At 51.1% G+C, this 25255-nt stretch overlaps 9 protein-coding genes across 9 annotated transcripts; 4 read left to right on the top strand and 5 right to left on the bottom strand.

The window, feature by feature from the left end:
* Positions 1 to 1726: 1726 nt before the first annotated feature.
* Positions 1727 to 2825, top strand: HO133_008136 (uncharacterized protein; the record flags this gene model as incomplete). Its single annotated transcript, XM_037299004.1, has 2 exons — positions 1727 to 2362; positions 2586 to 2825. 2 exons carry the CDS (start codon positions 1727 to 1729, stop codon positions 2823 to 2825), a joined length of 876 nt encoding a protein of 291 aa, XP_037156340.1.
* Positions 2826 to 3156: 331 nt separating this feature from the next.
* On the bottom strand, positions 3157 to 4137 carry HO133_008135 (uncharacterized protein; the record flags this gene model as incomplete). The annotated part of the gene is made up of 2 exons (XM_037299003.1): positions 3157 to 3948; positions 4015 to 4137. The coding sequence occupies 2 exons, from the start codon at positions 4135 to 4137 to the stop codon at positions 3157 to 3159; spliced, it is 915 nt and encodes a 304-aa protein (XP_037156339.1).
* Positions 4138 to 4397: 260 nt separating this feature from the next.
* HO133_008134 (uncharacterized protein) lies at positions 4398 to 8044 on the top strand (the record flags this gene model as incomplete). Its single annotated transcript, XM_037299002.1, has 7 exons — positions 4398 to 4460; positions 4510 to 5856; positions 5910 to 6309; positions 6564 to 7188; positions 7240 to 7673; positions 7724 to 7885; positions 7944 to 8044. 7 exons carry the CDS (start codon positions 4398 to 4400, stop codon positions 8042 to 8044), a joined length of 3132 nt encoding a protein of 1043 aa, XP_037156338.1.
* A 1300-nt stretch (positions 8045 to 9344) lies between these two features.
* On the bottom strand, positions 9345 to 12572 carry HO133_008133 (uncharacterized protein; the record flags this gene model as incomplete). Its single annotated transcript, XM_037299001.1, has 3 exons — positions 9345 to 9859; positions 9930 to 10379; positions 10430 to 12572. The coding sequence occupies 3 exons, from the start codon at positions 12570 to 12572 to the stop codon at positions 9345 to 9347; spliced, it is 3108 nt and encodes a 1035-aa protein (XP_037156337.1).
* A 612-nt stretch (positions 12573 to 13184) lies between these two features.
* Positions 13185 to 14171, bottom strand: HO133_008132 (uncharacterized protein; the record flags this gene model as incomplete). The annotated part of the gene is made up of 1 exon (XM_037299000.1): positions 13185 to 14171. One exon carries the CDS (start codon positions 14169 to 14171, stop codon positions 13185 to 13187), a length of 987 nt encoding a protein of 328 aa, XP_037156336.1.
* Positions 14172 to 14995: 824 nt separating this feature from the next.
* On the top strand, positions 14996 to 18004 carry HO133_008131 (uncharacterized protein; the record flags this gene model as incomplete). Its single annotated transcript, XM_037298999.1, has 2 exons — positions 14996 to 16247; positions 16509 to 18004. 2 exons carry the CDS (start codon positions 14996 to 14998, stop codon positions 18002 to 18004), a joined length of 2748 nt encoding a protein of 915 aa, XP_037156335.1.
* A 513-nt stretch (positions 18005 to 18517) lies between these two features.
* On the bottom strand, positions 18518 to 19084 carry HO133_008130 (uncharacterized protein; the record flags this gene model as incomplete). The annotated part of the gene is made up of 2 exons (XM_037298998.1): positions 18518 to 18739; positions 18824 to 19084. The coding sequence occupies 2 exons, from the start codon at positions 19082 to 19084 to the stop codon at positions 18518 to 18520; spliced, it is 483 nt and encodes a 160-aa protein (XP_037156334.1).
* Positions 19085 to 19894: 810 nt separating this feature from the next.
* On the top strand, positions 19895 to 20565 carry HO133_008129 (uncharacterized protein; the record flags this gene model as incomplete). The annotated part of the gene is made up of 3 exons (XM_037298997.1): positions 19895 to 19898; positions 19946 to 20086; positions 20159 to 20565. The coding sequence occupies 3 exons, from the start codon at positions 19895 to 19897 to the stop codon at positions 20563 to 20565; spliced, it is 552 nt and encodes a 183-aa protein (XP_037156333.1).
* A 759-nt stretch (positions 20566 to 21324) lies between these two features.
* On the bottom strand, positions 21325 to 25002 carry HO133_008128 (uncharacterized protein; the record flags this gene model as incomplete). Its single annotated transcript, XM_037298996.1, has 1 exon — positions 21325 to 25002. The coding sequence occupies one exon, from the start codon at positions 25000 to 25002 to the stop codon at positions 21325 to 21327; it is 3678 nt and encodes a 1225-aa protein (XP_037156332.1).
* Positions 25003 to 25255: the final 253 nt, after the last annotated feature.

Raw genomic sequence — 25255 nt, 5'->3', positions numbered from 1 at the left:
ATACCATATGAAAACTCCGGAGTGGCAAAGTGCTTGATCTAGGCGATGCCTGTACTTGTGAGTGATTGCTTGCCAATGGTGTGGATAAAGTGTATCATTCACAAAGCTGGGGAGGCGGCTGGGGCGACTATAAGCGCCGGCAGCTGCCGTGCAGACGATCACCGTATTTACTTTATTATGCGGAGTTGCGGACGTTGACCTAGAAGTGTATTCTTCGAAAAATTATATCTTCCTAGTAAATGCTTCCTAGTAAATTCTTTCTTCGCTACTCTATGATTTTTACAGTGAGTGTTTTCTCACATCTATATTCCTCTTCTTACTGTGTGTCTTGTATATTAAAAGACACCTTTCAAGACAAGAATCACGAGTTGGTACAACACTAGTGGACATGAGCATGTAATCAAAAATCTCATGTCTTTCTTGCAGAACGTCTTGCTGCATCTATTCTGTCTTATATGAATAAACATGTAGACTTCTTTCACCACCCTGTTCTAATGTTGCCTTCCATCGTCCCAGTGGAAATTGACTCTGATCAAGTTCGTGGAAAATTATCCTAACCAACACTTCAATGGCCAAGGGTACATCTATGGTCCACCGGAAGAAAGAAGCGGTATATGGGGATTACTTTCTTGAAAACATAGTTCAAATACCTGAAGGAACGCTTTGGACCATGGAAATTAGGTTGAAGAAAGACAGGACAGCAAGAGTCAACGAGCTAGAAAAACACTGGCTGCGATGCTGTTTTCGTTAAGATCAGATCTTTTCCAAATGGGTCTCCTACCACCTAAGCACCTAGTTTCCACCATGGTGTCCCTACTGGCTTGATGAATGCAGGTGTCAAGAAGCGTTCCCGGAAATGTCTGTATCCCTGTGGTGTGGTCATACCGATTACGGAATAATAGGTTTTTAATCTCACCTCGTGAACTAGCACACAGTGAATCACACAACTGGAAGCACAACATTGCATCGCACGAACCACCTTGACGTGGTGTTTATTCTATCTATTGTTTTCTCCTCAAGGTTTCTGGGGCCTCGGCACTTTCAATAGCTGGCGTAGTCCAGGATAAAGCCTGCGCGGATCGATAACAATGGATTCCTTGCCTCTGGAATTGTGGCATCAAATTGCGGGTGAAGTAGGATACTGCTACAAGAAATGAACACGTGGACCCCATACTAATGCTCCTATATAGGTCTATGCCACCGGAAGTATGGGCACCATCCTGGCTATGTGCTTGTCGAACCGACTCCTTCAAGATGCTGCGAATCCATGGCTCTATCAGCGTATCCGATTGAACATAAACAAGTCACATCAAATCACAAGCTTCGCATCCGGCATCACGGCTGTGACCGCAAAATATTTCTCAACCGTTTCTCCTTGTCCCCATGTCACTGACACTTTACCTTCTGAACGTTCGAGCATCTCGCGCGGAATCTCCAAAAGCTCCGCACCTTCAGGTGAGCACGCCGCTTTTGCTGTGGGCAGGGTATCTAACAAAAGACATGTAGATGGCAGTGCAGCCTCCAAATCCGAGAATCACTCCGGAAATTACTCAAAAACCGTTCAAATATTCTGGATGTAGGGATACACTATCACTTAGCGGGAGCTCTCGAAAAGAAGCTCCCTTCTAGTGCACTGGGCATGAATTGGAAGCTGAGCCGCTTGAGCTTGCTGGTTGAATGCAATCCTAGGATCAGCCATGGGAACCCGAACTTCCAGTCCTGTCAAATGGCTATCCTCAACGCACCAAATTTGGTGCTATTGAGCGTCTGGATCCAGTACCCGAGCGATGCGGCTATGGGTGGCTATGTTCGCACCCCAGGGGCTTTCAGTTTCACCCCAGGCAAGCTTATTCCACCGATAAAGGTCCTGGTACTGCACGCATACGCTGTTGGCCTGGGACGCCTTGACGACTTGGAGCATAGAATCCAGATTCACGCTCTCCGAGAACTCACCTCAACACCTGGCCCGCGGTTGAACCTCCCCGACTTTCTGGCGACGTTGATGAGAAGCGCCGAACTTCGCTTGGAAGTCCTTGACACACACTGGATGTACCCCGGCCTTTTGAATCTACCGACGCGCGGTTGGCCCGCAGTCTTCGAAGCTTTTCTTCTGCATTTCAAAGGCTTGAAGAAGCTGGCATTGAAAGGTGCGATCATACTGCCGCTGCTCTATCTGGCGCGCAGTATTAGCTGGCATGGCGAGACACTGGAAGTACTGAAACTGCACTACTCCGACGCTGTTCGCAGGCCGCCATCCCGCCTCATTCGGCGACAGCGAGCTACTACCGCCAGGGACATCGAAAATCTCTGTGAGATGTGCCCACGCCTTCGAACACTAACATTAGGTCTTCACTTTGGCGATGTAAGTAGGCCTAAACAAAGAGAAACTCATCCACCGTAGCTAATTTCCCACAATAGGACTTGGCAAGCCAGCGAAGCTTCCAGCATTTTCAGGCGCTTGAAGAGCTCAGTATCTACAGCCCATTCTGCAGCGGATCTATGTAACTCCTTGAGCCTCGTGTAGACTTGCAACTCAACTTTGCTCGCCTCGTCTCCGGGCAGTGAGTCTCAATGTTGGGGTGGAGGGGACCTCTATCATTCCTAAATTCGGCAGTAGTGTCATGCGTCACGCCAACGATGACATCAAGTGGGAGAACGAGCATCGTATGATGTGGCACATTAAGTACCCCCAATTTGACGAGACTTACGCGGACATCAAGGTCTGGGAATCGATTCACCACAGGGAGGGAGTCCGGATGGAGGATGGACTAGAGATGACGACTACGAATCTGCCTATGAGGCAAACGACGGACATGTGGCGTTAGAACATGGATATTTGGCGTCAATGAGTATCCTTCTTCTCACGGGGCACCAGCAGACAAGCTGCCACAAAAAGTGGTTGCCTTGGTATTGGCGCTTCTAAAGCTTACGCATTTATGGGTGTCAAGCCAAAAGGATCGGACTATCGATATGTGAAGCAGTCTATGTGAAAGATTGCGTAAACAATAAAGCTCGTATTTCATGTTGACGCTGTCAGGATCCAGTAGGCTCATTCTTCTACAAATGCCATTCTGGCAGCGCGCCTCCAGAACACGGAAGATCCTTTCGCACTAAAGTCACAATACCAACGCCCTGTACATAAATCCCTGCAATTTTCTACAAAGCTCCATCGGTCCTCAACTTCTCATTGCCCCAGGGTTCCTCCTTGAGCGACGTCAAACCAGCAAACGGCTCGCAGGTCTTCCTTCCACTCATAGGTCCTGGACTCGGCAGCTTGACCCCTTTCGCCGCATATCCCCTCGCAGCCTGACCGTCCACTTCCCCACTCTTGCCGTCTTGATCTCTCCCCTCTCCTTTCCTTTGTCCCATACCCGTCTCGCTCTCGCCTCCTATTCCTGCCGTCCCGCCAGCTGCCCCTGTGGCGTGTGCAGTTGCTTGCAATGCTTTGAGAAGGGTGACCATCGATTCGGGAGTCAAGTCTTCGTAGTAGTCGTCATTGATCTGGACCATGGGGGCGTTGACGCAAGCGCCCAGGCATTCGACTTCGGAGAACGTAAACATGCGGTCTTCGGTCGTTTGGCCAGGGTGAATGCCAAGATGGTCTTCGATCGCAGCCATTATCTTGTCAGAACCACAGCCGCCTAATTGGCACGGAGTCGTTGTGCAAGCTTGGACGTGAAACCTGCCCACTGGATCCCGGTTATACATTGTGTAGAAGGTCGCCACTTCGTAGACTCGCATGGGAGGCATCTCCAGCAGTTTGGCCACCTCATTCATAACGCTTATGCTTGTGAAGCCATGCTGGCGCTGGCCCAGGTCAAGTAGAGGCATGACAGCTGCTTTCTTGTATTGTGGGGGATAGCGTTTCAAGATTTCGGCGATCAACTTTTGATTGATAGCATTGAACTTAAAAGGTATAGAAGGATTGTTTTCTGGGCTGTCACGGTGCTAGGGACTCCGTCAACACATCTGAGCAGAGCTATACAGCGCGCAATGGACGGAAGAAGCACTGACAACTTGGAGAGCTTCGCTTGCCACTCGCGGTGTGGTGGTTAAGAACCGACGTTGGGATCGCTTGGGCAGTCGTGAAGGATGTGTGACACATCTTGAAAAGCGAGGCAAGATCTGGGAAGCCATACTGGACGTTCTAAATGCTCGGACTGGCGGTCTTTGGAAGCAGTTCTCCACTTGCTTTGCCTGGTTCCGCTAGCCTCGTTTGGGCTTGATTAGCGCTGCAAGCGAGACAGACGCGGCCACGCAGCAATTAGGAACTTCTCGGGAAGAACAATCCACATAACCTAAATCAAGTCTGTTGTCGCTGATGAAGAACATATCTCTAGGACCCCAATGATCCGTTGCGGGGTCTGTTGGCGGTCCCCCAACATGCAGAGACCAAGATGACCTCTAACATGAATGGAGGAAATGTTTCTCCGATACATCGTCAGTCGTTTCGACCAAAGGTAAGTTATTCGGTTGCGCTAAACACAAGGTCTGCTGACACCTTGATAGCGACAACTGCGTCAAGCTACCCTTATCCTCCCTAAGACCGGTCGACGTGTCAAGAGAAATGTAACCTTCGGACCAGCACCACGTCTTGGAGGTGCCGACGTCAATGGATCAGCAGACGGGCAGTGTCAGGTACCCCAGAGGCGAAAGCATCATGATCTACAATCGGGAATGTTCTCAAGGTTATCGAACGCTACAACATATAGAATGAAGCAGGCATGGGGATTTGCAAATTCAAAGACCGGCCGCGGCGTCTTTAAGTGCAGTGTTGCGTACCTGATAGGGAGTATGGCAACTTTCGTGCCTTTCATCGCTGGGATCCTGGGAAAGCAAGATGGAAAGCATATGGTCGCCACGATCACGGTCTACTTCCACCCTGCCAGGTCCAAGGGTAGCATGATTGAAGCTATGATATGCGCAGTACTAGCTTTTGTCTATGCCGTTTTCATCTCTTTCTCCAGCATGGGTGTTTCGATACTGTTTGAGAGAACGCTGGATATGCTTGTTCTCGGCCATATCGTTGTCCTAATTGTGTTCTGTGGTGGTGGGCTGGGTTTTGTTGGATGGATCAAACAGCGACTTGGGCACCCTCTAGTCAACATCTCATGCTCTCTGACATCTCTTGCCATAATCACCGTTCTGACCAAGGAAGGCGCGGTCCAAGCTGCCGAATTCTCGGGCGAGAAAGTGATACAAGTGATGATAATGATACTAATGGGAGTCTTTGCCACAACAGCTGTATCCTTCATCATCTGGCCGGTATCTGCAAGGGAGGAACTGAGAGGAGATCTTATTCAAGTGACGGACTCCTTTGGAGACTTGCTTGCCATGATCACCCGAGGTTTTCTTACTGGGTCAGAAGAAGAACTTCAACAGGAGAGCTTCCGAGATGCCTCGGACAAATACAAGAAAGTGTTTACTTCACTGACCAAGAATCTAAAGGAAGCCAAATATGAACACTACGTTCTTGGCACTGAGAAGGAGTATCAGCTGGAGGCGAGGCTGGTCAACTGCATACAGAGATTGGCACAGAACATTGGTGGTTTGCGCAGTGCGGCGACCACACAATTCCTTCTTATGGCACAGCCTAGTGTGTCAGGATCAGTAACCCCCGCGAGTACAATTTATGCGCCTACACCGAAGTTTGGGTATTTCACCTCTAGTTCGAGCGGCCAAACGTCTCCCTCGGAGGATCACGGCGTGCTGGCTGCGATTGATGAGACACCCGAAGACGCATCCTCTGAAGAATGTCTATCCCCTAACGCCTTTCAAGAGGATGGAAGCGTACATAGCGTTACGTCTCCATCCGACATCTTTGCACGGTTCATCATCCAATTAGGTCCTTCACTTGTAAGCGCGTCATTCCCTGATGGTGGACAATCATTACTGATTGGAATTTCCAGAAATCACTTGCTGTAACATTGAGAAAACTCCTGGATGAACTTCCATATGCCCCCAATGGTAGCATCGCTGTCAACGCTCATTTTAGGACGAGCTTAGATAATGCAATCGAGTTGTATACGGATTCGCGGGAGGAAGCCTTGGGTCAGCTTTACAAGACGAAGGAGCTCACCCAGCCACGTCCAGTCGAGATGGAAGCGGACTTCGAGGAGGTCGCTGCGAGTTGCGGCTATTTCAGTTTTTCTCTTCTAGATTTCGCAAATGAGATGAGGGCATATCTAGAAATTTTGGACGACTTGAAGCTGGAGATAGACGAGAGACCGGATGGGAAGACATGGAACTGGCTCAAAGTATGGCGCAAGATTGGCGACATTAAGCCAAAGCGACATCATGACGACCCTGGTATGTAGAATTTTCGTGGGTTATCACTCTCTACCCTCACCACTCCATGTTTGCCGCTTCAATTTACTTATTCATCTGTACTTTGCTCGATTGTCTTCCCTCCGCTTCATGCCATTTTTTCTTCTCCTCCTCTTCCCTCCCTTTACAAAATTACCTTCCGTTGAGTCTACCCCTATACAATCCATCTTCTTTCCATTCACGCCCTAAGTCACCAATTTCTATTGCTCTCAGCTGACTGATAAAACTCACAACAGAACGAGACAGCCTCATAGCGCAAAACGAAGAGAGTGAGATACCTGGGGACTTTCCCAATCCAGCCCAGAGAATAGCTGCTATTGAAGTGCAGTCTGCTCGGGAAGGTCCAAAATGTAGCTACCGGTTGTGGAGGGCACTGAGTGTTTTTCGACGAGACGATGTCAAATTCGCCATCAAAGTCGGCATTGGAGCGGCCCTTTATGCTCTGCCATCATTCCTAGCTGCAAGTAGACCATTCTACCAGCACTGGCGTGGTGAATGGGGGCTTCTTTCGTACATGCTGGTGTGTGCAATGACGATCGGTGCTTCCAATACAACAGGTTTCGCTCGATTCTTCGGCACATGCATCGGAGCCGTTTGCGCCATCATATCCTGGATCGCTTCAAGCGGAAACGCATTCCTGCTGGCGTTTTTCGGCTGGCTCATGGCACTTTGGACAGCCTATATCATTGTTGCTCAAGGCAAAGGACCTATGGGCCGCTTTATCATGCTGACATACAATCTTTCAGCTCTCTACGCTTACTCTTTGTCAGCGCAGGAGGTTGACGGCGATGATGATGAAGGAGGTGCCAGGCCTATTATCACGGAGATTGCGCTTCACCGGGTCGTCGCTGTACTTTCAGGGTAATTCTTCCGATGTGACCGAATCTGAAGTTTCCTAACGCCTATGTACAGATGTCTTTGGGGATTGATTGTGACGCGCCTTGTCTGGCCCATTAGCGCCCGGGAGAAGTTCAAAGACGGTCTCAGCATCTTATGGCTCCGCATGGGTCTGGTTTGGAAACGCGACCCGCTCGCGATGCTCACGGAGGGAGAGAGTCCGAATGCCTACATGGACCTTCGAGAGGAGTTCGAGCTCCATCGCTTTCTGTCGCGGCTCGAGAACTTAAAAAGCTCGGCTGCTTCCGAAGTTGACCTTCGAGGACCATTCCCTGATGCCGCCTATTCCCGGATCCTGAAGAGCACTGGTGCTATGCTAGATGCGTTCCATGCGATGAATGTCATGATCATGAAGAATCCCAAAGCGACCGGAGCGGAAGCCCAGATTTTAGAGGATACGGCCCGGGAAAGAACATATTTAAGCACGAGGATAAGCCATCTGCTTCAAGGTAACCAAAAGCCTCTGTTATCACTAAAACGCCTGCTAATACATCTGCAGTGCTCGCATCGTCAATGAAGCTTGAGTATCCCTTGAACGAGGCTCTGCCTAACACAGATAATGCGCGAGACAGATTGCTTGCCAAGATCTTCCGCTTTCGCAAAGAGGAGAAAGATGCGGCTGGCGTGACAGACCAAGATTTCGAGCTCCTATATGCTTACGGTAAGACAATTGTAGCATCCAGAAATAAGGGCGTGTCCCTGTGCTGACACCACTCTAGCACTGGTCACCGGCCAACTCTCAAAAGAAATCACCGACGTGGGCAAGGAGATCGAGAAGCTCTTCGGTGTCCTCAATGAGGAGTTGCTGCAGCTGCAATAATAGCAGTCCCAACATGCTTTGTACAAAGAATTACTATACCCTGACATGACACCCTCCCACTGTTCATCCGACGTCCCCTTCTCCCACATTCTTCTCCTACTTCAACGCTCCCATCACCCCCTTTGCTTGACATCCCAATCCCCTCCCACCCCGTATCCCAACAACAAACACTCGGTCCAACACCACCCACCACCCTCTTCACCAACTCAACTTCCAACAGCGGCCGCACCCGCACCATCTCAACGTACAGCGTCTGATACCTGCCCACGATATCCAACCTCGCCTGCAAGTATGTAAGACTCAACCAGTGCGCGACAAGGTGCCGACATCGATCCCATCAGTGAGTGACAAGTATGCATCAATCAATCAATCAATCAACCAATCAACACGAACAGCATCCAAGCACGAGGGATCGCGATTCCTGACCCCCGAACCGCGACCACTTCACCCGCACTTTTCGAATCGTACTCCCAAACGGCTGCGGTGCCGTACGACTTACGGACGTATCCGGTTCGCTATCGATTCGCCGGCCGGGCTCATCGATGCCGGATTGTAGTGCAGTTGTATCGGGACGGATGATGGTGGGAATTTGGAGGCGGGGTTTCTGCTGGGAGAGGGGGAGGGGATGACTGGGTTGGGATATATGGGCAGGGGTCGGCGGTATGATGGGGGCGCTGAGGGGGGGGGGGGCAAGGGGGGTTGATTGATTGGTATCGTTGCGGAAGGGGGAGGGGGAGGGGAAGGGGAAGGGTAGGGAAAGGAGATGGTTGATGGTGACGGTGTTTGCTGGGGTGCTGTACTATACTAGTACAGGCGGGAGAGGATCATTATGAGGTTGGTGGGGTGGATGTGTAGAAGACCGGATTATTTTATTTGTTCAAGGATGGATTGTAGTGTGGAATGGCGGGTTATGATTATTCCTGTTGTGGTTATTCATGGAGTTTGAGATTGTCGTTGGGTTGGTACTCTCGAATGTGAGTAGACTGCTGATGCCTGAAAGGAGGCGAGGTTTCCGGCAGGTTGAGTTCGGAGGTCCGTATCATCGCTGCTCTGAATGGATGTTTGGACGGTTGTAGACTTATAGATCGCGAGCGGAGGAATGACTTGGTTTTTGATGGTGATATTTGCATGTCGTTGCGATTCAGTGTTTTCATTTGCTTCGATAGATTGGTCTAAGAAAAGCATGCATGTTCGTAACCATCGTCACCTCCAATCCTGTTCCAATATCGTCTCGTCGGAAAAAAAGAAAGGAAAGGAAAAGACAAGAAAAGGATCGTGCTCGATCGTCATTCATAGAAAATCATCGTCTCCGCCGCCCCCGCCTATCCCTGTCCCTGTTCCTATCTCCATCATCACTTCCGCCGCCTAATCCAAAATTCTGTAATAACCTGCCAACGGAGCCCCTGCCGCCAAATAGTTCCTCGATATGAGCCACTGGATCATCGTCTTGCTGAGCTAAAGGCCGACCACGCTCGTCAAATCGCTCCGGTAATTCGACTGTTGAGTCCGACTCAGCTGGAGAAGAAGATCTGGACGGATCATCGCTAGACGAGCGACGGTGACGACGACGACGGGCACGAGATTTATCTTTGCGAGAAGAAGAGCCATCTTCGCTATCATAATCATCGTGTTGAGAGTGCTTAGAGGAGCTGGCATGCTGACGACGCTGGCGGATTTGCTTTGGGGAACTGGGACGGGATGAAGGAGGAGTGTCAAGAGCGAATTGGACAGTTTTGGTGGTGGGTGGTGGTTGTGAAGATGCCCTGCGTTGAAGACTAGGGCGGGACGGGGACTGGGCGCGGGGCGTATTTACACCTGTAGAGTTTTTTGTCAGCGAAATGTTGTAGATGATTGGTATGTAAGGCGCATAATGATGGTCACCCACCCTCCCCTGAGAAATTGTTGGGTTCATAGTAAAAAGGTGCACCATTGGAATCATAGAAAGGGGCATCGTTGCTGAGTAAAGAAAGGGCATCGTTGTTGGGGTTTAAAGGGACATCGTTGTTGGCAGTGTTGTGAAACATTTCAGCACTCACATTCTCATCAGCCCTCCTGGGCTCCCTAGGTTGCGGAGCATATCCAGCCGCTCCGGGAGTTGGAGAATAGGTGTTGGGCACTGGAGGTGTGTAGCCTGGTTGTTGTGGGTAATTGTATTCATGCTGAATCTGGCCAACAGGGGCAGGGGTAGCACCAGGATACTCTTGGCCGGGTGGAGGAGGATAATAAGGAGTCTGTTGTCCTTCATTTTGATACCCAGCAGGTGGTGGACTATTGGGCTGATATTGCTGGCCGTACGGATCTTGGCTATACGACGCCCTTTCAGCTGCTTCTTGACCTGAAATATGGTTAGCAATTTAGCTATTGAAGCGGCCAGTCCATACTCACGTCTACGTTCTTCCTTCTTTTCCCTCTTGCGTTGTTTTCTCTTCTCATGTTCAGAAGCAGCCAAACCTGCTGCTCCTGCCGCAAGAGCTGCTGTGGTTGCATCTCTGCTACGGCTCGGAGTACGGCTCCCACTCTTATGACGTCGGTGTCTTCTTCTTCGACGACCATCATCTGATCCAGAAGAAATGCTTCGTTGCCTCTGGCCCCTGTCCATGTCTCTTTGAGCTTGAGCTCCATATGCTGCACCTGCAGTTGCAGCAGGAACCATAGCGTCTTCAGTGTTGTTGTAGTAACCTGTCTGACTTGCTGGTCGATTGTAGAAGTCCGGCACTCCATTTTGATTGTAGACCGGTTCTTGTCCATACTCGATGAGGCCGGGATCTCCGACCGGAGCTTCACGCGAAGCGTCATAACCGTGTGACCTGGATCTCGATCTTGCTGACCTCCGGGCTGCACGTTCTTCACGTCGGGCTTCTTTCTCTTTTTTGCCAGCTTGCTGTTTCTCATACAAGCCTGCGACAGCAGCGGAACCTAGAGCAGTAGCAGCAATTGGAAGACCTTGGCGAATTCTACTCTTGGAACGATCCCTCTTCCCACCCCCGCGAGACTTGCTTCTAGCTCTTTCTACAAGCCCAGCCACGGCGGCGCCGGCCAGACCAGCTTGGGCGATCTTCTTGTTCCTGTGAGAAGCATTTCGAGCATCATCCGCTTCCTCGGGTGCAGGGAGAGCGCCGACAGAATCCCTTCGAGTCCTTGAGCGGCTACGCCGATCTTGGCCTTCGCTCTTCTTTGCGTTCCTGTTTGCGTAGCCAACGGCAGCAGCAACAGCAGCGGCTCCAAGACCCAAACCTGCGAGATTCCTGACGCGATGGTTTGATTCACTCCGGCTTCGTTCTTTGCCACGAGACTTATCGCGCTTGTGCTTACGCCGTCCTTCACGGTCGCCGTCACGGTCACGGTCCCGAGATCCGCGATCTCGAGATCCACGGCGGCTCTTGCTTCGATAGTGGCTTCGGGCTCGTGTCACAGCCTCCGCACCGATGGCACCCAAGGCTGCGGCTCCAACGTCTCTGCCTACACGACTACCGCGGCCGCCTTCATCTTCCCCTTTCTTCTTACGGTGATGGCGCAGTAGCTCAGCAGCTCCAAGACCAACTGCAGCACCCTCAGCAAGATGCCGTCGGTGACGAGGCTCTTCATCGCTGAACTCCTCACGTGTCTCTCTCTTAATGTACTCATAGCTAGAATCACTGTCGTAGCCACCTCGACGATCACGGCCATACTGAGAGATCGAATCGCCAGGGCTGACGTCTCTTTCTCTGTCACGACGACGATGACTCGATTCGTACTCTTCATCATCACGATCGCGGCCATCGATTCGACGTGTTCTGCGCTCATAATAGTAATCTTCCTCTTCCTCTTCGGGTTCTGGCTTCGGCGGCTTCGGCCGTCGAGCAATCTGGCGCTCTTCTCCGACTTCAGAGCGATGGCTTTCGGAGCGGTGTCCGACCTCTGAGCGAACCTCAGAGCGCTTGATGATATCATAGCTTTCTTCCTGGGTTGTTGGTAGCGGTGGTGGTGACACTACAACGGGTGGTCGCGGTGCTTCTTGGATGATGATCTGTTGCGGCTCTTGGCGAATGATGATAGGCTGGGGGGCCTCTTGACGTGGGTAGTAGTCTACAGTCCTGACGTATCTTTCAAGATCGTCGCGACGAGGTGCTACTCGGTCAATTTCTCGATCATATCGATATTCTGTTTCGTAGCGTCGAGGTTCAGGCTGAGGTTCGCGTTCTCGTTCGATCCGGATCTCCCGACGCTCAACAACAGGTTCAGGTTCAGGTTCAGGAGTTCTCTCTCTGATTCGAATCTCTCGACGCTCAACGATAGGCTCGGGCTCCGGAGTTCTCTCTCGGCGGACGACACGAGTCTCTCCGTAGGTGCGCTCGCGAGGGGCCAGAAAGGCCGGGATACGTTCTTCCTCTTCATCTTGGTTGGACACGCGATAGACCTTGCGAGTGGTGTAGCTTTCGTTGTTACTGCGGGGTGCTGCTGCTGAACGTGACACAGTCGATCCGCCTTCGACGTCACGAGCATCTCGATAGACAACCCTCGTGGTGTCGCCACCACCGTAGCGAGACATATTGGCTGTTGTGCTGTTATCCTGTATGACTGATGGGTTGATGGGTTGATGGGATTATTGATGATGGGAAAAGAAGGTCAGCGTTGAGGTGGGAAAGGTGAGGCTGGGAAGGTTGCCTCGTTGCCTTGAGTTAGCTTATCGCTAGCTCGACGGATAACAGGGCTGGTGCCCCGCAGATGATGTAGGTACTGTACTCGTACTGTAGGTGTGAGTTTAGAGGTACCTTAATTTAAGATCGCTTCAGATCTAACTAATGTGAATCTTCACAGCAATTTGTGGGATGAAGTATATATGTCTACTCCATACTGGTATCAGTGGGAAGAGGTAGGATTGAGGGAAGGCTAACAAGATCGGGGAGTAGAAGGTTTCTGTGTTAGTCGAGGGCCAAAACATCGCACTAGATGGTGGATGATAGGAGCGGGCGTTCGGGTGCCGGTAAGGCACTTAGGCATCAAGTCTAGCATCTAACGATGTAAACCTGCACATCCATAAGAGAATTGGACTTTTCTTGAGCGAATGGGAACACTACACTTGCTCAAAATGTATCTAATGATCAAGTGGTCCTCTCCCGTTCTATCTCTACACCTCTGGCATTTGCCCGGCCGGGGCGATTCAGCCTATTGCTACCTCGAATCCTTTCGTCAACTCTTGTTCCGAATCCCTGATGATCTCTACCTCGACCCTGAGCTTCTTTCCTGTCACACAGTTCGGATGGCATGCTTTATAATTTGTCCACTTTTTAATGTCCTCCAAAGGTTGGCGAGGCGGAATATTCCCATCGCGACGCGCCTTAATAACCCAATGAGATTCGTCAACCACATAAGCTACAGGTCTGCTCAATCCGAGATCGTATATCAGAAACAGGATGTATTTGAATCTCTCCTCTGCGGGCAGCTCAAGAATCAGTTTGGAAAGGTTCTTGCAGCCTTCCAGTGCTATTGAGGCTTTGTAGACGTCTGGGTGTAGACCTGGCCACCGGCAAGCTTCAAGTCTCCCTCGCTCAGCCGTGCAGATGTTATGGTGAATGCAATAGCGGTCGAGGAAAGACATGTACAAGAAAGGTTGGTCTACCACCAGACCCTCAATATGGAGAGACGTGAGTTCTGCTCGCCGCACTGGTCCAATGCCGAAGAGAAAAGCAAGCAGATCTGGTGCGTTTGTAAAGTGGAAGGAGTTTTTGGCGTAGAAGATATGATAGGCTTCGCGGTTTATTTGACGACAGGTTTGTAGAATAGCAAGGTACGAAACCCTAGCAGACCCGGGGTGTTTTACTAAAGCAAGTTGTGGAGATTCTGCTGAGGTGGCCTTGGAGTTCGTGGTTATGGGAGCCCCGTTAGCCAAAGTCATATCCGAGTTCGTGGCTGCGATGAGAGGAACGCGAAGATATTTCGTCGACTGTGATGGTGGAGCCACTAGGACGTGTTCGTAGATCAGTTCACGAATCTCTCCAGGAAGTCTACCCAAAGGTGTCTCAGGGAAAGGTCGTTGTCGCTGTGTATCCTGAATATGCAATTGATGGGCAAGCATGAAAGCTAACTTTCGCTCTGTCTCTGGGCCACGATATACACGTCTCTTCATGGCTAGCTTTCTTAGAGGCATAATGAGATGGGATAATGGTGTGGCTTGGATGGTAAAGGAAGTGCAGAGAAGAAACGTACAAGTAGCAAAAGAAGAAGTGGGCTACTTAGCATGTGCTTGTGTTGAAATTTACGCTCGACACATCGTCTTGAGTGTCAAAGACCCTATAAGGGACAGAGGACCGTGTGAAATTGGGACGTCAAGAAAGGCAACCTACGGGCCTCGACGTCGAATTTTGTTTTGAGTCTTTGGCTTGTCTGCAAGATGAAAACAAATGACGAGTGTTCCCAGAAGATTTAAGCTGAGCTAATCTAATGAGCAGTCTTCTCAAGACATCTACTTCGCAAGAAGGATGAGTAAGGTGTCAAGTCGTACGTATCAAGTTAGTGGACGTATGGGACTAATTTTTGGCGTCGTGGTGTCGAGTAGCAAAGAGTTACATACCTGTGCTACTGAGAAATGGGCAATCACCGAGCCGATGGAGCCCTCACTAAGAAACGTATGATTACTAAGCGTCCTCTGATTGGTCCAATTCTGACACTAATGCTTGGCGTGAAAGCGGACCAAGGCCCTGACAGCGAGACAGCGAACGACAATGCGCCACGCATTATTTCATCATGCCTCGAACTAAAGTACTCCAAATAACTGAGCCACATATCATGTCTCTTTTATCTCTCTTGTCTCTCTTGTATCTCTTGTATACACAATGTTAATACGTTCATCGCTCTGTCAGCGCGAATCCCTCTCACTTCCCTATTTGTCCAGTACAATTTCTCAAGAGAACCCGGATGCCGACCCGCCAGGAACAGAATACTGACGTGTGTGCCTGTGATTGAACCCAATTCATGGCGCCCACTGCAGAAAAGCCTAATAATGACCAAGCGGAAGTTGAGGAGAAGGGCAATGATGAAAACAAGTCTGATCCAAGCAAAGAAGGCACGCAAGATTCACAACAACCTTCATCGTCCGCGCCGAGCCTCATACGGGCTTCGACGACTCCTCAGCTCTCCGCCAACTCATCTGCCACAACGTCTCCCAAACCTTCACGTGAAGGTTCGCCCGTACGACCTCCTCTGAAGCCCGGCGCATCAACGGGAAGCCGATTGACGAATAGGTCGAGGAAAAACAGTCAGGATCTGAGTCCGATACGAGGACCGAGCGCAAATATACCCACGGTGCCATCTGCAGCTGCCATTCAAAGAGCTTTATCCGCGACAGGTACCCCACATTTACCACCCTCCACTGCAGCGGACTTTGCTGTTGATACGCCACGGCCTCAGAGGGCCAACAAAGGACCGGCTGGCGGCTCTCAGCACTCCGGATCCAGCGTGCTCCGTGTCAAGTCTCCTCCACCATCTGCGTCATCTGGAACAAACAGCTCTTACTTAACGTCTCGCAAGGTCGATCAATCGCAGTCCACACCTACAACGCCTACTATTGTCGTCGAACGTCCTGCTCGAAGCTCTACTTTTGGCAGCGAATCAGATATACCGGAGGATGATCACCCAGTAAAGTCGGGAATGCGGACACCAGTTCGAGTTATAAGTGGGAATGGCCCAGCACTCGAGACCGTACAAGAGAGTAGCCTTCCAGCTACACCGGCCATCGGCACGAGAATGACCCACACAAGCAAGGGAGGCTCAAACGATCACCCAGAGCGGATTGAGGAAAACCCAATGGAAGAGGCGTTCGGAAAGGAAGCAGACTCAAGGCCCGAAAGTGGAAATGACAGTGCAGGCAGTAAGCGTGCTGGAGCCAAGGGCGCTGATGGCAACAAAGATACACGGAAACCAGCAACCGCTGCCAACTCTGCCAAGCCGCCGGTGGTGCAGTCAAAGAAGTCGTTCACGCAATTGCCGTTCACGAAGAGTAAGATCCCCGCTAGTGATGGGTCTGTCAAGAACATGACCGTGGAGACCGAAACCGTCAGCTCGATACCACAGCTCGCTTTGGGAGGTGGTGCTGGTGAACGAAATCCCCTTGGTAGGACGGAGACGGGAGGAAGTTTGCGCTTGAAGCCTAGTAATGAGACGATACGGCCCAAAAAGGAGAAAAAGAGGGTGGTGCGAAAGGCGCCCTCTATGAATTCTGGCACAGGTGGGTTAATGTTCAAAGGTTTTCATCGTTATCATTACCATCATGTCCATTCGCGACTCCCCTCTCCTGAATCTATGAGCTCAATGCTCGTAAGGTCCCTTGACTTCCCCAACAATCAAGTGCCAAGGCAATTTATGTCCGACTTGCGATCTACCAATCGCGAGGACAAGCATACCCAAAATGCTCACTGCAAATCCCCAAAACCCCATGGAATCCCCAGGCGTACAAGTACCGTGCTGATACCTTTCGGAGGGAGAATAGCCTCCTCAAAAGCAGACATCTTCGAAGCAAAAGTCGCAAGTGCCGTTGATGAAGCAGATTCATCAGACTCTGAAGAAACTTTCGTCTACGAATCCAATCCACCAGAGCCACATTCGGCCCGCGCAAATCGTTTCCACTCCCGTACCCCAAGTGCGACGTCCACCGCTAGTCACCATGACCATTACGGTGCTAAAGGGAGACACGAGGGACATCATAGTGTTGTTGGTAAGAAGAGCATGAAGTTTTCTAACAATTACAATTCTATTGGGTACTCAAATGAAGGCGGTGATGGGACTGTGAGAGGTCCAAGTCAGACTGGGCGACCGGCCAGCGGAAATACAACTCATCACCACCACATTGGGCGATATGGACGTGGTGGCCATGCATCTCTATTTGACAGCGACTCTCCGTTCCCAAATGCTACCAAGTCTACACGTTCTGCAACCGGTCACGTCTCTCCCCGCAGCTCACGGAATCCTCAAGCTGTCCATGTCACCAAAAGCCCACGCAAGATTGAAGAACTCATGTCGTACGATTTTGAAGGCGAAGGTGCCGACGATGAGCGAACACCGTTGATAGGCTCCGTCCGTAGTGGGCGTAATCGTCGACGGCCGTTGCCTGGGAGTGTACGACACATCTATTCAGAAAACAGAGACCACCGTTGCTGTGGTCGTGTCACAGCCTTTACGGGTCTAGGCAGCGTTTTGGCAGTTTTGATAGCCGCAATTGTGATCATTCTCGTCATGTGCTCCAAGCCATTGATCGATGTTCATGTGAAAGACATTCGTAACGTTCTTGCATCGGAGCAAGAGATAATGCTCGACCTTCACGTGCACGCCATGAACCCCAACATTCTCGCTATCCAAGTCGGCGAGCTCGATGTCAACATCTTTGCGAAAAGCAAACACGTCGGTACAAGCTCTTTATGGCGATCCGGTCATCCACAAACATCAACTCGAAAACTCCGATCCAAGTCGCAAAAAAACGAAGCTGCTTCCCAACAAGCTCCCCCGCTGCTTGACCCCTCAGACATCATCTCCCATTTTGACGGCGGTGTCGACGAAGGCACAGATCCTATTGACGACCCTACCACCGACTCACAAACCATGCTTCTTGGTCAAATATTCGAGTTCGATTCCCCTCTTATCTTCGAGGCATCACCTATTCGCCACTACTCACTTGGTAGCGTAGGTGAAGTCCGCCTTGCCAAGCCTGGCAACAGGACCGAAGAGGGCGGTAGCGAGCGTTGGGAACACGTCCTTCAGTACGACTTTGAATTAATTGTTCGTGGCGTCATGAAATACTCTTTGCCCATCAGCTCAAGGCTAAGAAAGGTGAACATCGCTGGCAGCGTCATTGTCCACCCCAGCGATGGTATCAGCGGGTCAGGTACCACGAATTCGCAGCAACGAACGGGACCATTCGAACAGGGTAGTAATGTCTTGGTTGAACGGTCCCTTCAGGACAATGGTCTGAGCGTTCGCTTTGATGCCTAATTATGTCTGTCTCTATGATTTACGATTTTCTTTTGTTTTCCTCTTAGCGACAGCATTCGAAGCGTGCTAAGAGAGCGAGCGGTCACCCGCAGCAGAGGCATTGGTATACCAGGACGAGAGCCAAAACAAAGGAAAAAGGAAAAGTACAGGTGCAATAAAGGTCCTCCTGGCTGATGGAAATTTCGGTATCAATGTTTCCAGATAGCTAGAAGCCCAGACTGTATGCTAAGGCTGGACATAACATATGTGGATATATGCGATGATTTTGTCTCGTGATATATGTACACTCGCGTTCGGATGCTCAAATCCCTCTCTTGCAGAGTAAGATGCAAGACCTCCTTAAGAGCATGGAACGCTCATGGATTCATCAAAACGCATTTGCGACGTAGGCGCAAATGGTCGTTGTAAACGTTGGCTTCGCAGGAGATTCTGCACTCCACCATGTTCGTAGTCTCGACCGAAGCATTCTGGAGGCGCAATAGCCCATGCGTCCGAAATCACCAGGACCGCCCGTCACCGCCTGGAACCGGCTCCGTACTCCAGCCTCATCGCCCTATCCCTCGCCTTCACCTCCAACACCTCCGGATGCTCATGCACGCTCGGTAGCAACCCCATACCCACAGCTCTCCTGATCGCCTTTGCGATTTTCCTTTGGTTCACGGCGCGTAAGCCGGTCTCGCGTCGGTGTTTGATCCGGCCCATGGGCGTCATGAATTCGGACATCATTGAGAAATTCTTGTCCGTCACCCGGGCATTAGCATCAAGGAAACCCCCTTTCCCCCATTACCCCCATGGGACAACTCCGTAGATTCCGCATACCTTGTATTCCTCCAAGGGATTGATGCCCAAAATATCAAAAACATCCCTCTCACTACTCTTCCTCTTCCTCCACTTCCCCGCCTCCACGGCACTCAAATCGTGCGGCGCGTACACGTCGCCGACCTGCCACTTCGACAGCCTCGGCATCTGCCGTTCCAGATCCTTTGCGCGCTGGAGCTTGGTGACGTCGTTGAGGGTGGCGCGTTGGGCGTCGTAGCCCCGGACGGCGTCGTATCGCGTGCGGTCGATCTCCTGCATCATGTTCTTGGCGAGGGCGATGCCGTCGTCGCGGTTCGGGTTGCGAGAGGCGTTGCGGGCGATGTTGGAGGGGAGGGGCGGGGGGGAGGGACGTTGGGGGCGGGGAGGGAGAGGGTCGTCGGAGGTGGAGGGTGAGGTGGAGAAGGGGCGATGGAGGCATCTGGGGGATTCGAGTCGGGTCACGGTTCTTGCGAGATAGCGGGTGTTCATTGTCGCTGTTGTTCGGTGCCAGGGCAGTCTGGGAAAGCAGTCTCGAATTCGAAGACATGCTCACTTGTGCACAATATACCCGCGCGACTAGCGCGCTAAAGAAAAGGTATGCATAAAGTACACTCGGTGTGCGCGAAATAAACTGCAGAGTGGCTAAATTTTGCGCCAGAGAATCAAGTACATTTTCTATGATAACTACACTATTAATGACCTGTCATCCCTCCTTCAAGACGTATTACGTCTAGAAGTCTCTTAGGCATACTTTCTAGGAGGATCTTAACCCTTGCGTGTACCCATAATTATGATATTATGACTGTGTGGAATATGTGGAATACAATTGGGAGTAGATTTGGTAGAAATTTGGCGCGGGGAAAATTAGCCCCCTCTGCAGTTTATTTCGCGCACACCGAGGTACAGATACATAAAAGTTTCTCTACGCACACCCTTTCAAAATTCTCAAATTGTGGCTACGATACTCTTTACTCGGGGACTCATAAGGTCTTTCTACTCTACCCAGGAATACTTTTTAACACCTTGCATAAAGCTCAGAAAATTTTATAAAGAGCCCGAGTGTACCAAGAACCACTTCTTCAACTCTTCAAGATGGGTAGGGCTTCCGCACACTGTAAAACAAATCATAGCTAATCCACGCAGTCCGCCGTCTTAAGTACCACGAATCAAAGCTACTCAAAAAAGTCGACTTTACCACCTACAAAAGCGATGCAAACCATCACGCCGCCGCCATCTGTCGGAGATATACGATCCAAAATCCCAATGACTACACAAAGTACAACCGTACGAATATCCCACCCAGCCCTGATCCCCTCTCGGCTCCCAGAATACCAGACCAATCTAACCAACCCTCAGGAATCTGCGGCTCCCTCCGCCAACTAGCCCACTCCCTCAGCAACCTCGACCCTTCCGACCCCGTCCGCGTCAAGACCGAGAAAACCATGCTGGAAAAACTCTACGACATGGGCATCCTCTCCGGCACCACCAAACCCAGCGAAGTCGAGCGGAAAGTCGGAGTCTCGAGGCTCGCGAGGAGGAGGCTCGGCGTCGTGATGACGCGGCTGCGGATGGCGGAGAACGTCACCGCGGCCGTCAGGTTCGTGGAACAGGGACACGTGAGGGTCGGGACGGAGGTGGTGACGGACCCGGCGTTCCTGGTGACGAGGAACATGGAGGATTTCGTGACGTGGGTGGACAGCAGTAAGGTGAAGCGGAATATCCTGAAGTATCGGGAGAAGTTGGATGACTTTGATCTGTTGTGATGGTGAAGGAGGGAGTTGGAACGGGGACAGGGAAAGGGACACGTTAGGAGGGAGCAGCATGGTCAGGATGAGCTATGAGAGACATGAGAGTGTGCGACGGGCAAGGACTTCGACATGTGTCGCTCGCGCACCAATTCATAGGAGCGACAGATTAGGTCGCATAGACGGCCGAAGAACTGCACTCGAAGAGGCGGATAGACACAAGGCGTACTGTCGAGCTGCATGAGGTGTTGAATCCAAACCAAAGCGCGCACTCAAAGATACGGAGCTCCAACGGAAAATCCTTGACGCGAGCAAGACACGGACAAGAACGAAGCTCTACTAGGAGAGAAACCCTCGGAAGAGCAAGCAAGGAACAGAAAGGTGGCAGCCGAAGCGAGGCATGGCGCATAACAATATCGGCGAGATCAGGCACCAATGGAGAAGAAGTGATTCGGTGTTTGATTATGGCCCAAATTTGGAGACTACATTGCTGAGTGTGGTACCACTTGCGGACGCCGGTGCAAGAAAGGGAACGCCCCAGATTGCAAACTTTTTCCGACATCCTGCCTGACGTCCAACCTGTATCAAGTGCAGCCTGCGAGAAGGGTGGCGCTATCATCGACATCCACTTTTAGGGCTCGTATAAGTGGTACAAGCTAAGCCATGGCCTGTGCAAATGTACCTTATCTCAGAAATGGATCTTAGTCACATAGCTTTTGATTATCATGTCAGTCTACGATATGGATTTCCACTGCACTGTCAAGCTGACATCTTCAATCACCTCACACAATCCTTCTTATGCTCCTTCCTCGCCGCCTTCTGACACTCCGATCCGCAATATCTCACCTTCCGGCAGCCTCCACACACCTGAAGTTTGTCCCCAGACTTCCCACAATGATCGCACTTGGCCTCTGTCCCCGCCGACTTTGGAGCCTGCGACGGCAACTTCGGCGGTGAGCTAGGGGAAGGATGTGATTGAGTCGCTCGCGGCAGTTCGAGGAGTTCCGACAACGACGACTCCACGTATGGGACCGGAAATATCGGAGCGATAGCAACCCGAACAGCGTATTTAGCGAATGGCGCCCATTCCTTCAAACCAAGCTTGGCGAGCTCGGAGCCAGAGACATTTCCCTCGCCGCAGCTGCACAGAGGTGATTTGCCTTCCTCTGTGGACAGAGGAGCGCCCTTGTTCTGATATTCACATGTCGACTTATGCTGCCATGTCCGGCAGCGCTCGGCTAAGGCTGGGAGCATTCTCTTCCACAGGGTCGATTCGTCGTTGCTGACTCGGATAGCGCAGGGTTCGGTCGTTTGCAATGCCTTGAGCGACGGGAGAAGCTCTTTCACTCTTGGGATCGTTAAAGGCACGACGTAAGCTTCCATTACTAGGGAGCCCAAGTCAAGGTCATGACGGATCCCGGTAGCAAATATGAGGGTATGAGCGCCGGTTGTTTCAAGAGTGAGTTGAAAGGTCTTCTTTGGACCAACACGGTTCTCATTGAGGCCCACAAATGTCAAGAAGAGAATATTCAATGACTGCTTTAAATCGAATTTGGCGTTCGTTGTCGTTGCTTGATCTGGCTTACTCAAGGGTCTCTCAGCGTCACTGAGAGTGGTCCCCATGAATGTGCGAAGCCACGACGAGTCTCCCTTCTTTGGAAAAGTGACTGAGGGCTGCAACTCTAAATTTATCCGGGGTATACTCCAACACAGTGGTGGACGACCGGACTGGAACACCGTCGCCTGGGTCCACGAGTTGAAGCGGTCACCATCCAATGCAGTGAAGATTGGGACCTCGACCTCTATCCAGGAAGACTTTCTTGCAATTCTTGTCTTCGGCTGGGATCCTTGAATCGGGAAGGGAAAGGTGACTTGTCGCTTCAGAGACGAGCCAATTCGCAACATCACAGACCTTGGTGAATATTCGATGACCGTGACCGCTGCCCCAGTAGACAGCGCTTGGCTCTCAGCGGAGTCCTTTGGGAAATCGATATGGCTCTGCAGGTGAGTAGCTCTGTGCCCGGCGTTCAGCTTTACGAGCGTCTGAAGCGAAGATTGGTTTTGCGATGAAACCTTCTCGATCCACCTTTTTTGCATTGAGGACGATCGCAAGGTGTCCAGCTTGGGTGCATCACGACAGACAAAAAGTCTCTTCCCATCGTGAAATCCGGTCTCGAAGACCGCCATCCGCACACCAAGGTGTTCAAACTTCATAAGGTTATCAGGATTGGTATTGATCATGAGAGCAGCCAGAATGCCATTTCTTGGCCCCATTAGCAAGCCAAAGGCGGGCACCGCACAAGTAACAACAAGATCAGCTGAGCCCAGCCAGCCATGGTCGTCTTCTTCGATAATTGAAGCGTTCTGGGTGCTGTCGTCATAGACAACCTTGCCGAAGAAAGCCTGGAATGAGTGGAAGCAATTTTCGTATTGGTTTTGACCACTGGTCTGGGTGACAGAGACATGTAGAGCGGGAGTTCCAATCGCGTCAGGAGTCTTGCCGGTAAAGACGGTGAGCTCCTCCCTTGGCACTACCAGGACTAATTGAACAACTGAGGGTGTATTGTCTGCAGCGAGGATGCCTTTATCGCCAGATGTTGGTCTCAAAGACAGCCCGAAGCCGGTTCGAAGCTGATTTGGGCTACGTTCCAAACACTCGTTTGTCCAGACACCAAAAATGTGAAGATGCATATACAACTCCTGGAGACTATTGGATCCGACTATCAACGACCGATCCGTGACGAGATGGCTATCGAGGAGGTGCATAGTTTGCTCCCAGTCTACCTGGACTGTGGCCCTGACCAGGCGGAGCAGAGCAGCCATGCCAGCCCTTGTATAGCGCTGCAAATCAATCGAATATTGTCCAACGCTCATGCGAGAGAGCTGGGCCGTCATCCTCGAGATATCCTCGTGAGCGAACATTGTCTTGTAGATATCGAAAAGGTGACCGGCGAGCTCTTTCGCTTCGAATGTGACTTGGAAGTCGCTCCCGGTACTACTTCCAAGCACTCCTACGACGCTGGCATCCGAAAATTGGGGGTATTTCCAAGAGACCCTCATACGATACTGCTTTTGGCTGTCATCTCCTTGCATCAAGGTAAATAACGCAGTCTCATTGCCGACAGCATCGAGTGTCACGCCTGTCAACAATCCTGAAGGGGCCAATCCTATAAGCATTGAGAACGTGGCAACGTCTGAACCCAGAACTGTCGACAAAGATGCTGAGATATCCTCTGACGCCATCAACAGGCTCTCGGTGTAGACCACTGAAGAGGCGTTTCGCCGGAGTAATGGAGTCGTGGCAGAAAGGATGTTAATGAATCCGACATGATCACCAAGGTTTGAGGTATCGATGACATCGAACAGATCGTAGGGCAAGTCTCTCGTTGCGTTCAGACTGACATACCCATCGAGCAATAGCGGACAGGCGCTCCATGGCTTGACGTAGGTCCTGGTAACGTGGCCAGGCTTCTGGTTGAGAGTAATTGCTAGTTGCAAGTCGTGGCTGAGAGCAAGAGCTTCTCCGCAGAAGAAGCTGACCTGGACACGGTCGTTGCTCACGTACTTGGTAAAGCACTCACACCAAGCCTTGAACTGCGACTTGGCAATTGCTACCGCACGCTTCGCCTGTTCCGATGTGCCCCCTCTTTGTTCAGGAACCTTTTGATGAAAAGCTTCTGGGAGGCGGAACCCTAGAAGTGGCTCGGCACCGTAGTGAACAGCGAAATCTCTCGAAGCAGCTGAAGAGACAGCAAACATCGGATTGACTTCTCCTTTGCCGTTCAGTCGAGAGAGATCCTCAATGTTCCCTGCTACGACACCTGTCTTCCAGAACTCCCGGTAAACATGCGCCATTGTCTCACTTGCATGAAACCACAATGGACCTGCCGACCGTACGCCTGTCAAAACATGCATGTTGCCAGTCTCCTTGCTGCGTTGGGCGATAGCAGTCCTGGCTTGGGGAAATTTCTCGGTCGACGCATAGCGGGTCCAATACCGCCGCAACTCCTGCAGTGTGGCCTTATCTACGTATTTAATGTAGCTGCCGTATGGAGACGATGCCCATTTTTCAGTAGATTTCGAGGCCTCTACCAAGCCCGCAGCATGAGTGCGAAGGATGGATAGAGTTTTCGTTGGCACGTAGAAATGGTAAAAGAGGTCCCATAGCTCTGTACTTGGGCGTCCATTGGTAATGAGCGTGAGAAGGACCACGTTTCGTGCAAGTATTGCCGGTTCAATATCGCAGCAGGTGAAGCTTACGGTCCGCTTGCTGCTGTGTCCTTGCTCGCACCACAAAGAAAACAGGACGTTTCTCGGATCCCCACAAGCTAAAGACAGGATGTTGATAGTCTCCTCCTCCTGGCATGATGGAAGATCCCGAAGCAGATTGACCGCAGGTGTGTTCCCAATTGGATAGAACCAGTACTTGAGTTGGACGTAGGTTGGGGAGAACATGCCGGGCTGGTAGCTGGTCTCTCAATAGGCGGATGGGTAATATGCGGTCAGTATAACAATTTCAGAAGGGACACGGGAGCAGTAGAGTGATGAATAAGTGGATAGTGACGCAAGAAGTCGCTTGTGAAGGAAGCAAGACACTGGACCCAGAAGCAGATCCAGCATGCAGGAGCCTTGCTCTGTACAGCAAGACAAGAGGGAGGCGGTCAAGAGAGTGTAAAGTCACAGAAAATGCGAAGTGTTGCCCCAGAAC

This window comes from Letharia lupina (assembly GCF_014066315.1).
Source record: "Letharia lupina isolate WasteWater1 chromosome Unknown contig_4, whole genome shotgun sequence".
In the NCBI taxonomy this organism is placed as follows: domain Eukaryota; kingdom Fungi; phylum Ascomycota; class Lecanoromycetes; order Lecanorales; family Parmeliaceae; genus Letharia; species Letharia lupina.
The sequence above is the reverse complement of the archived record's forward strand: the minus strand, read 5'-3'. Positions and strand labels throughout refer to the sequence as shown.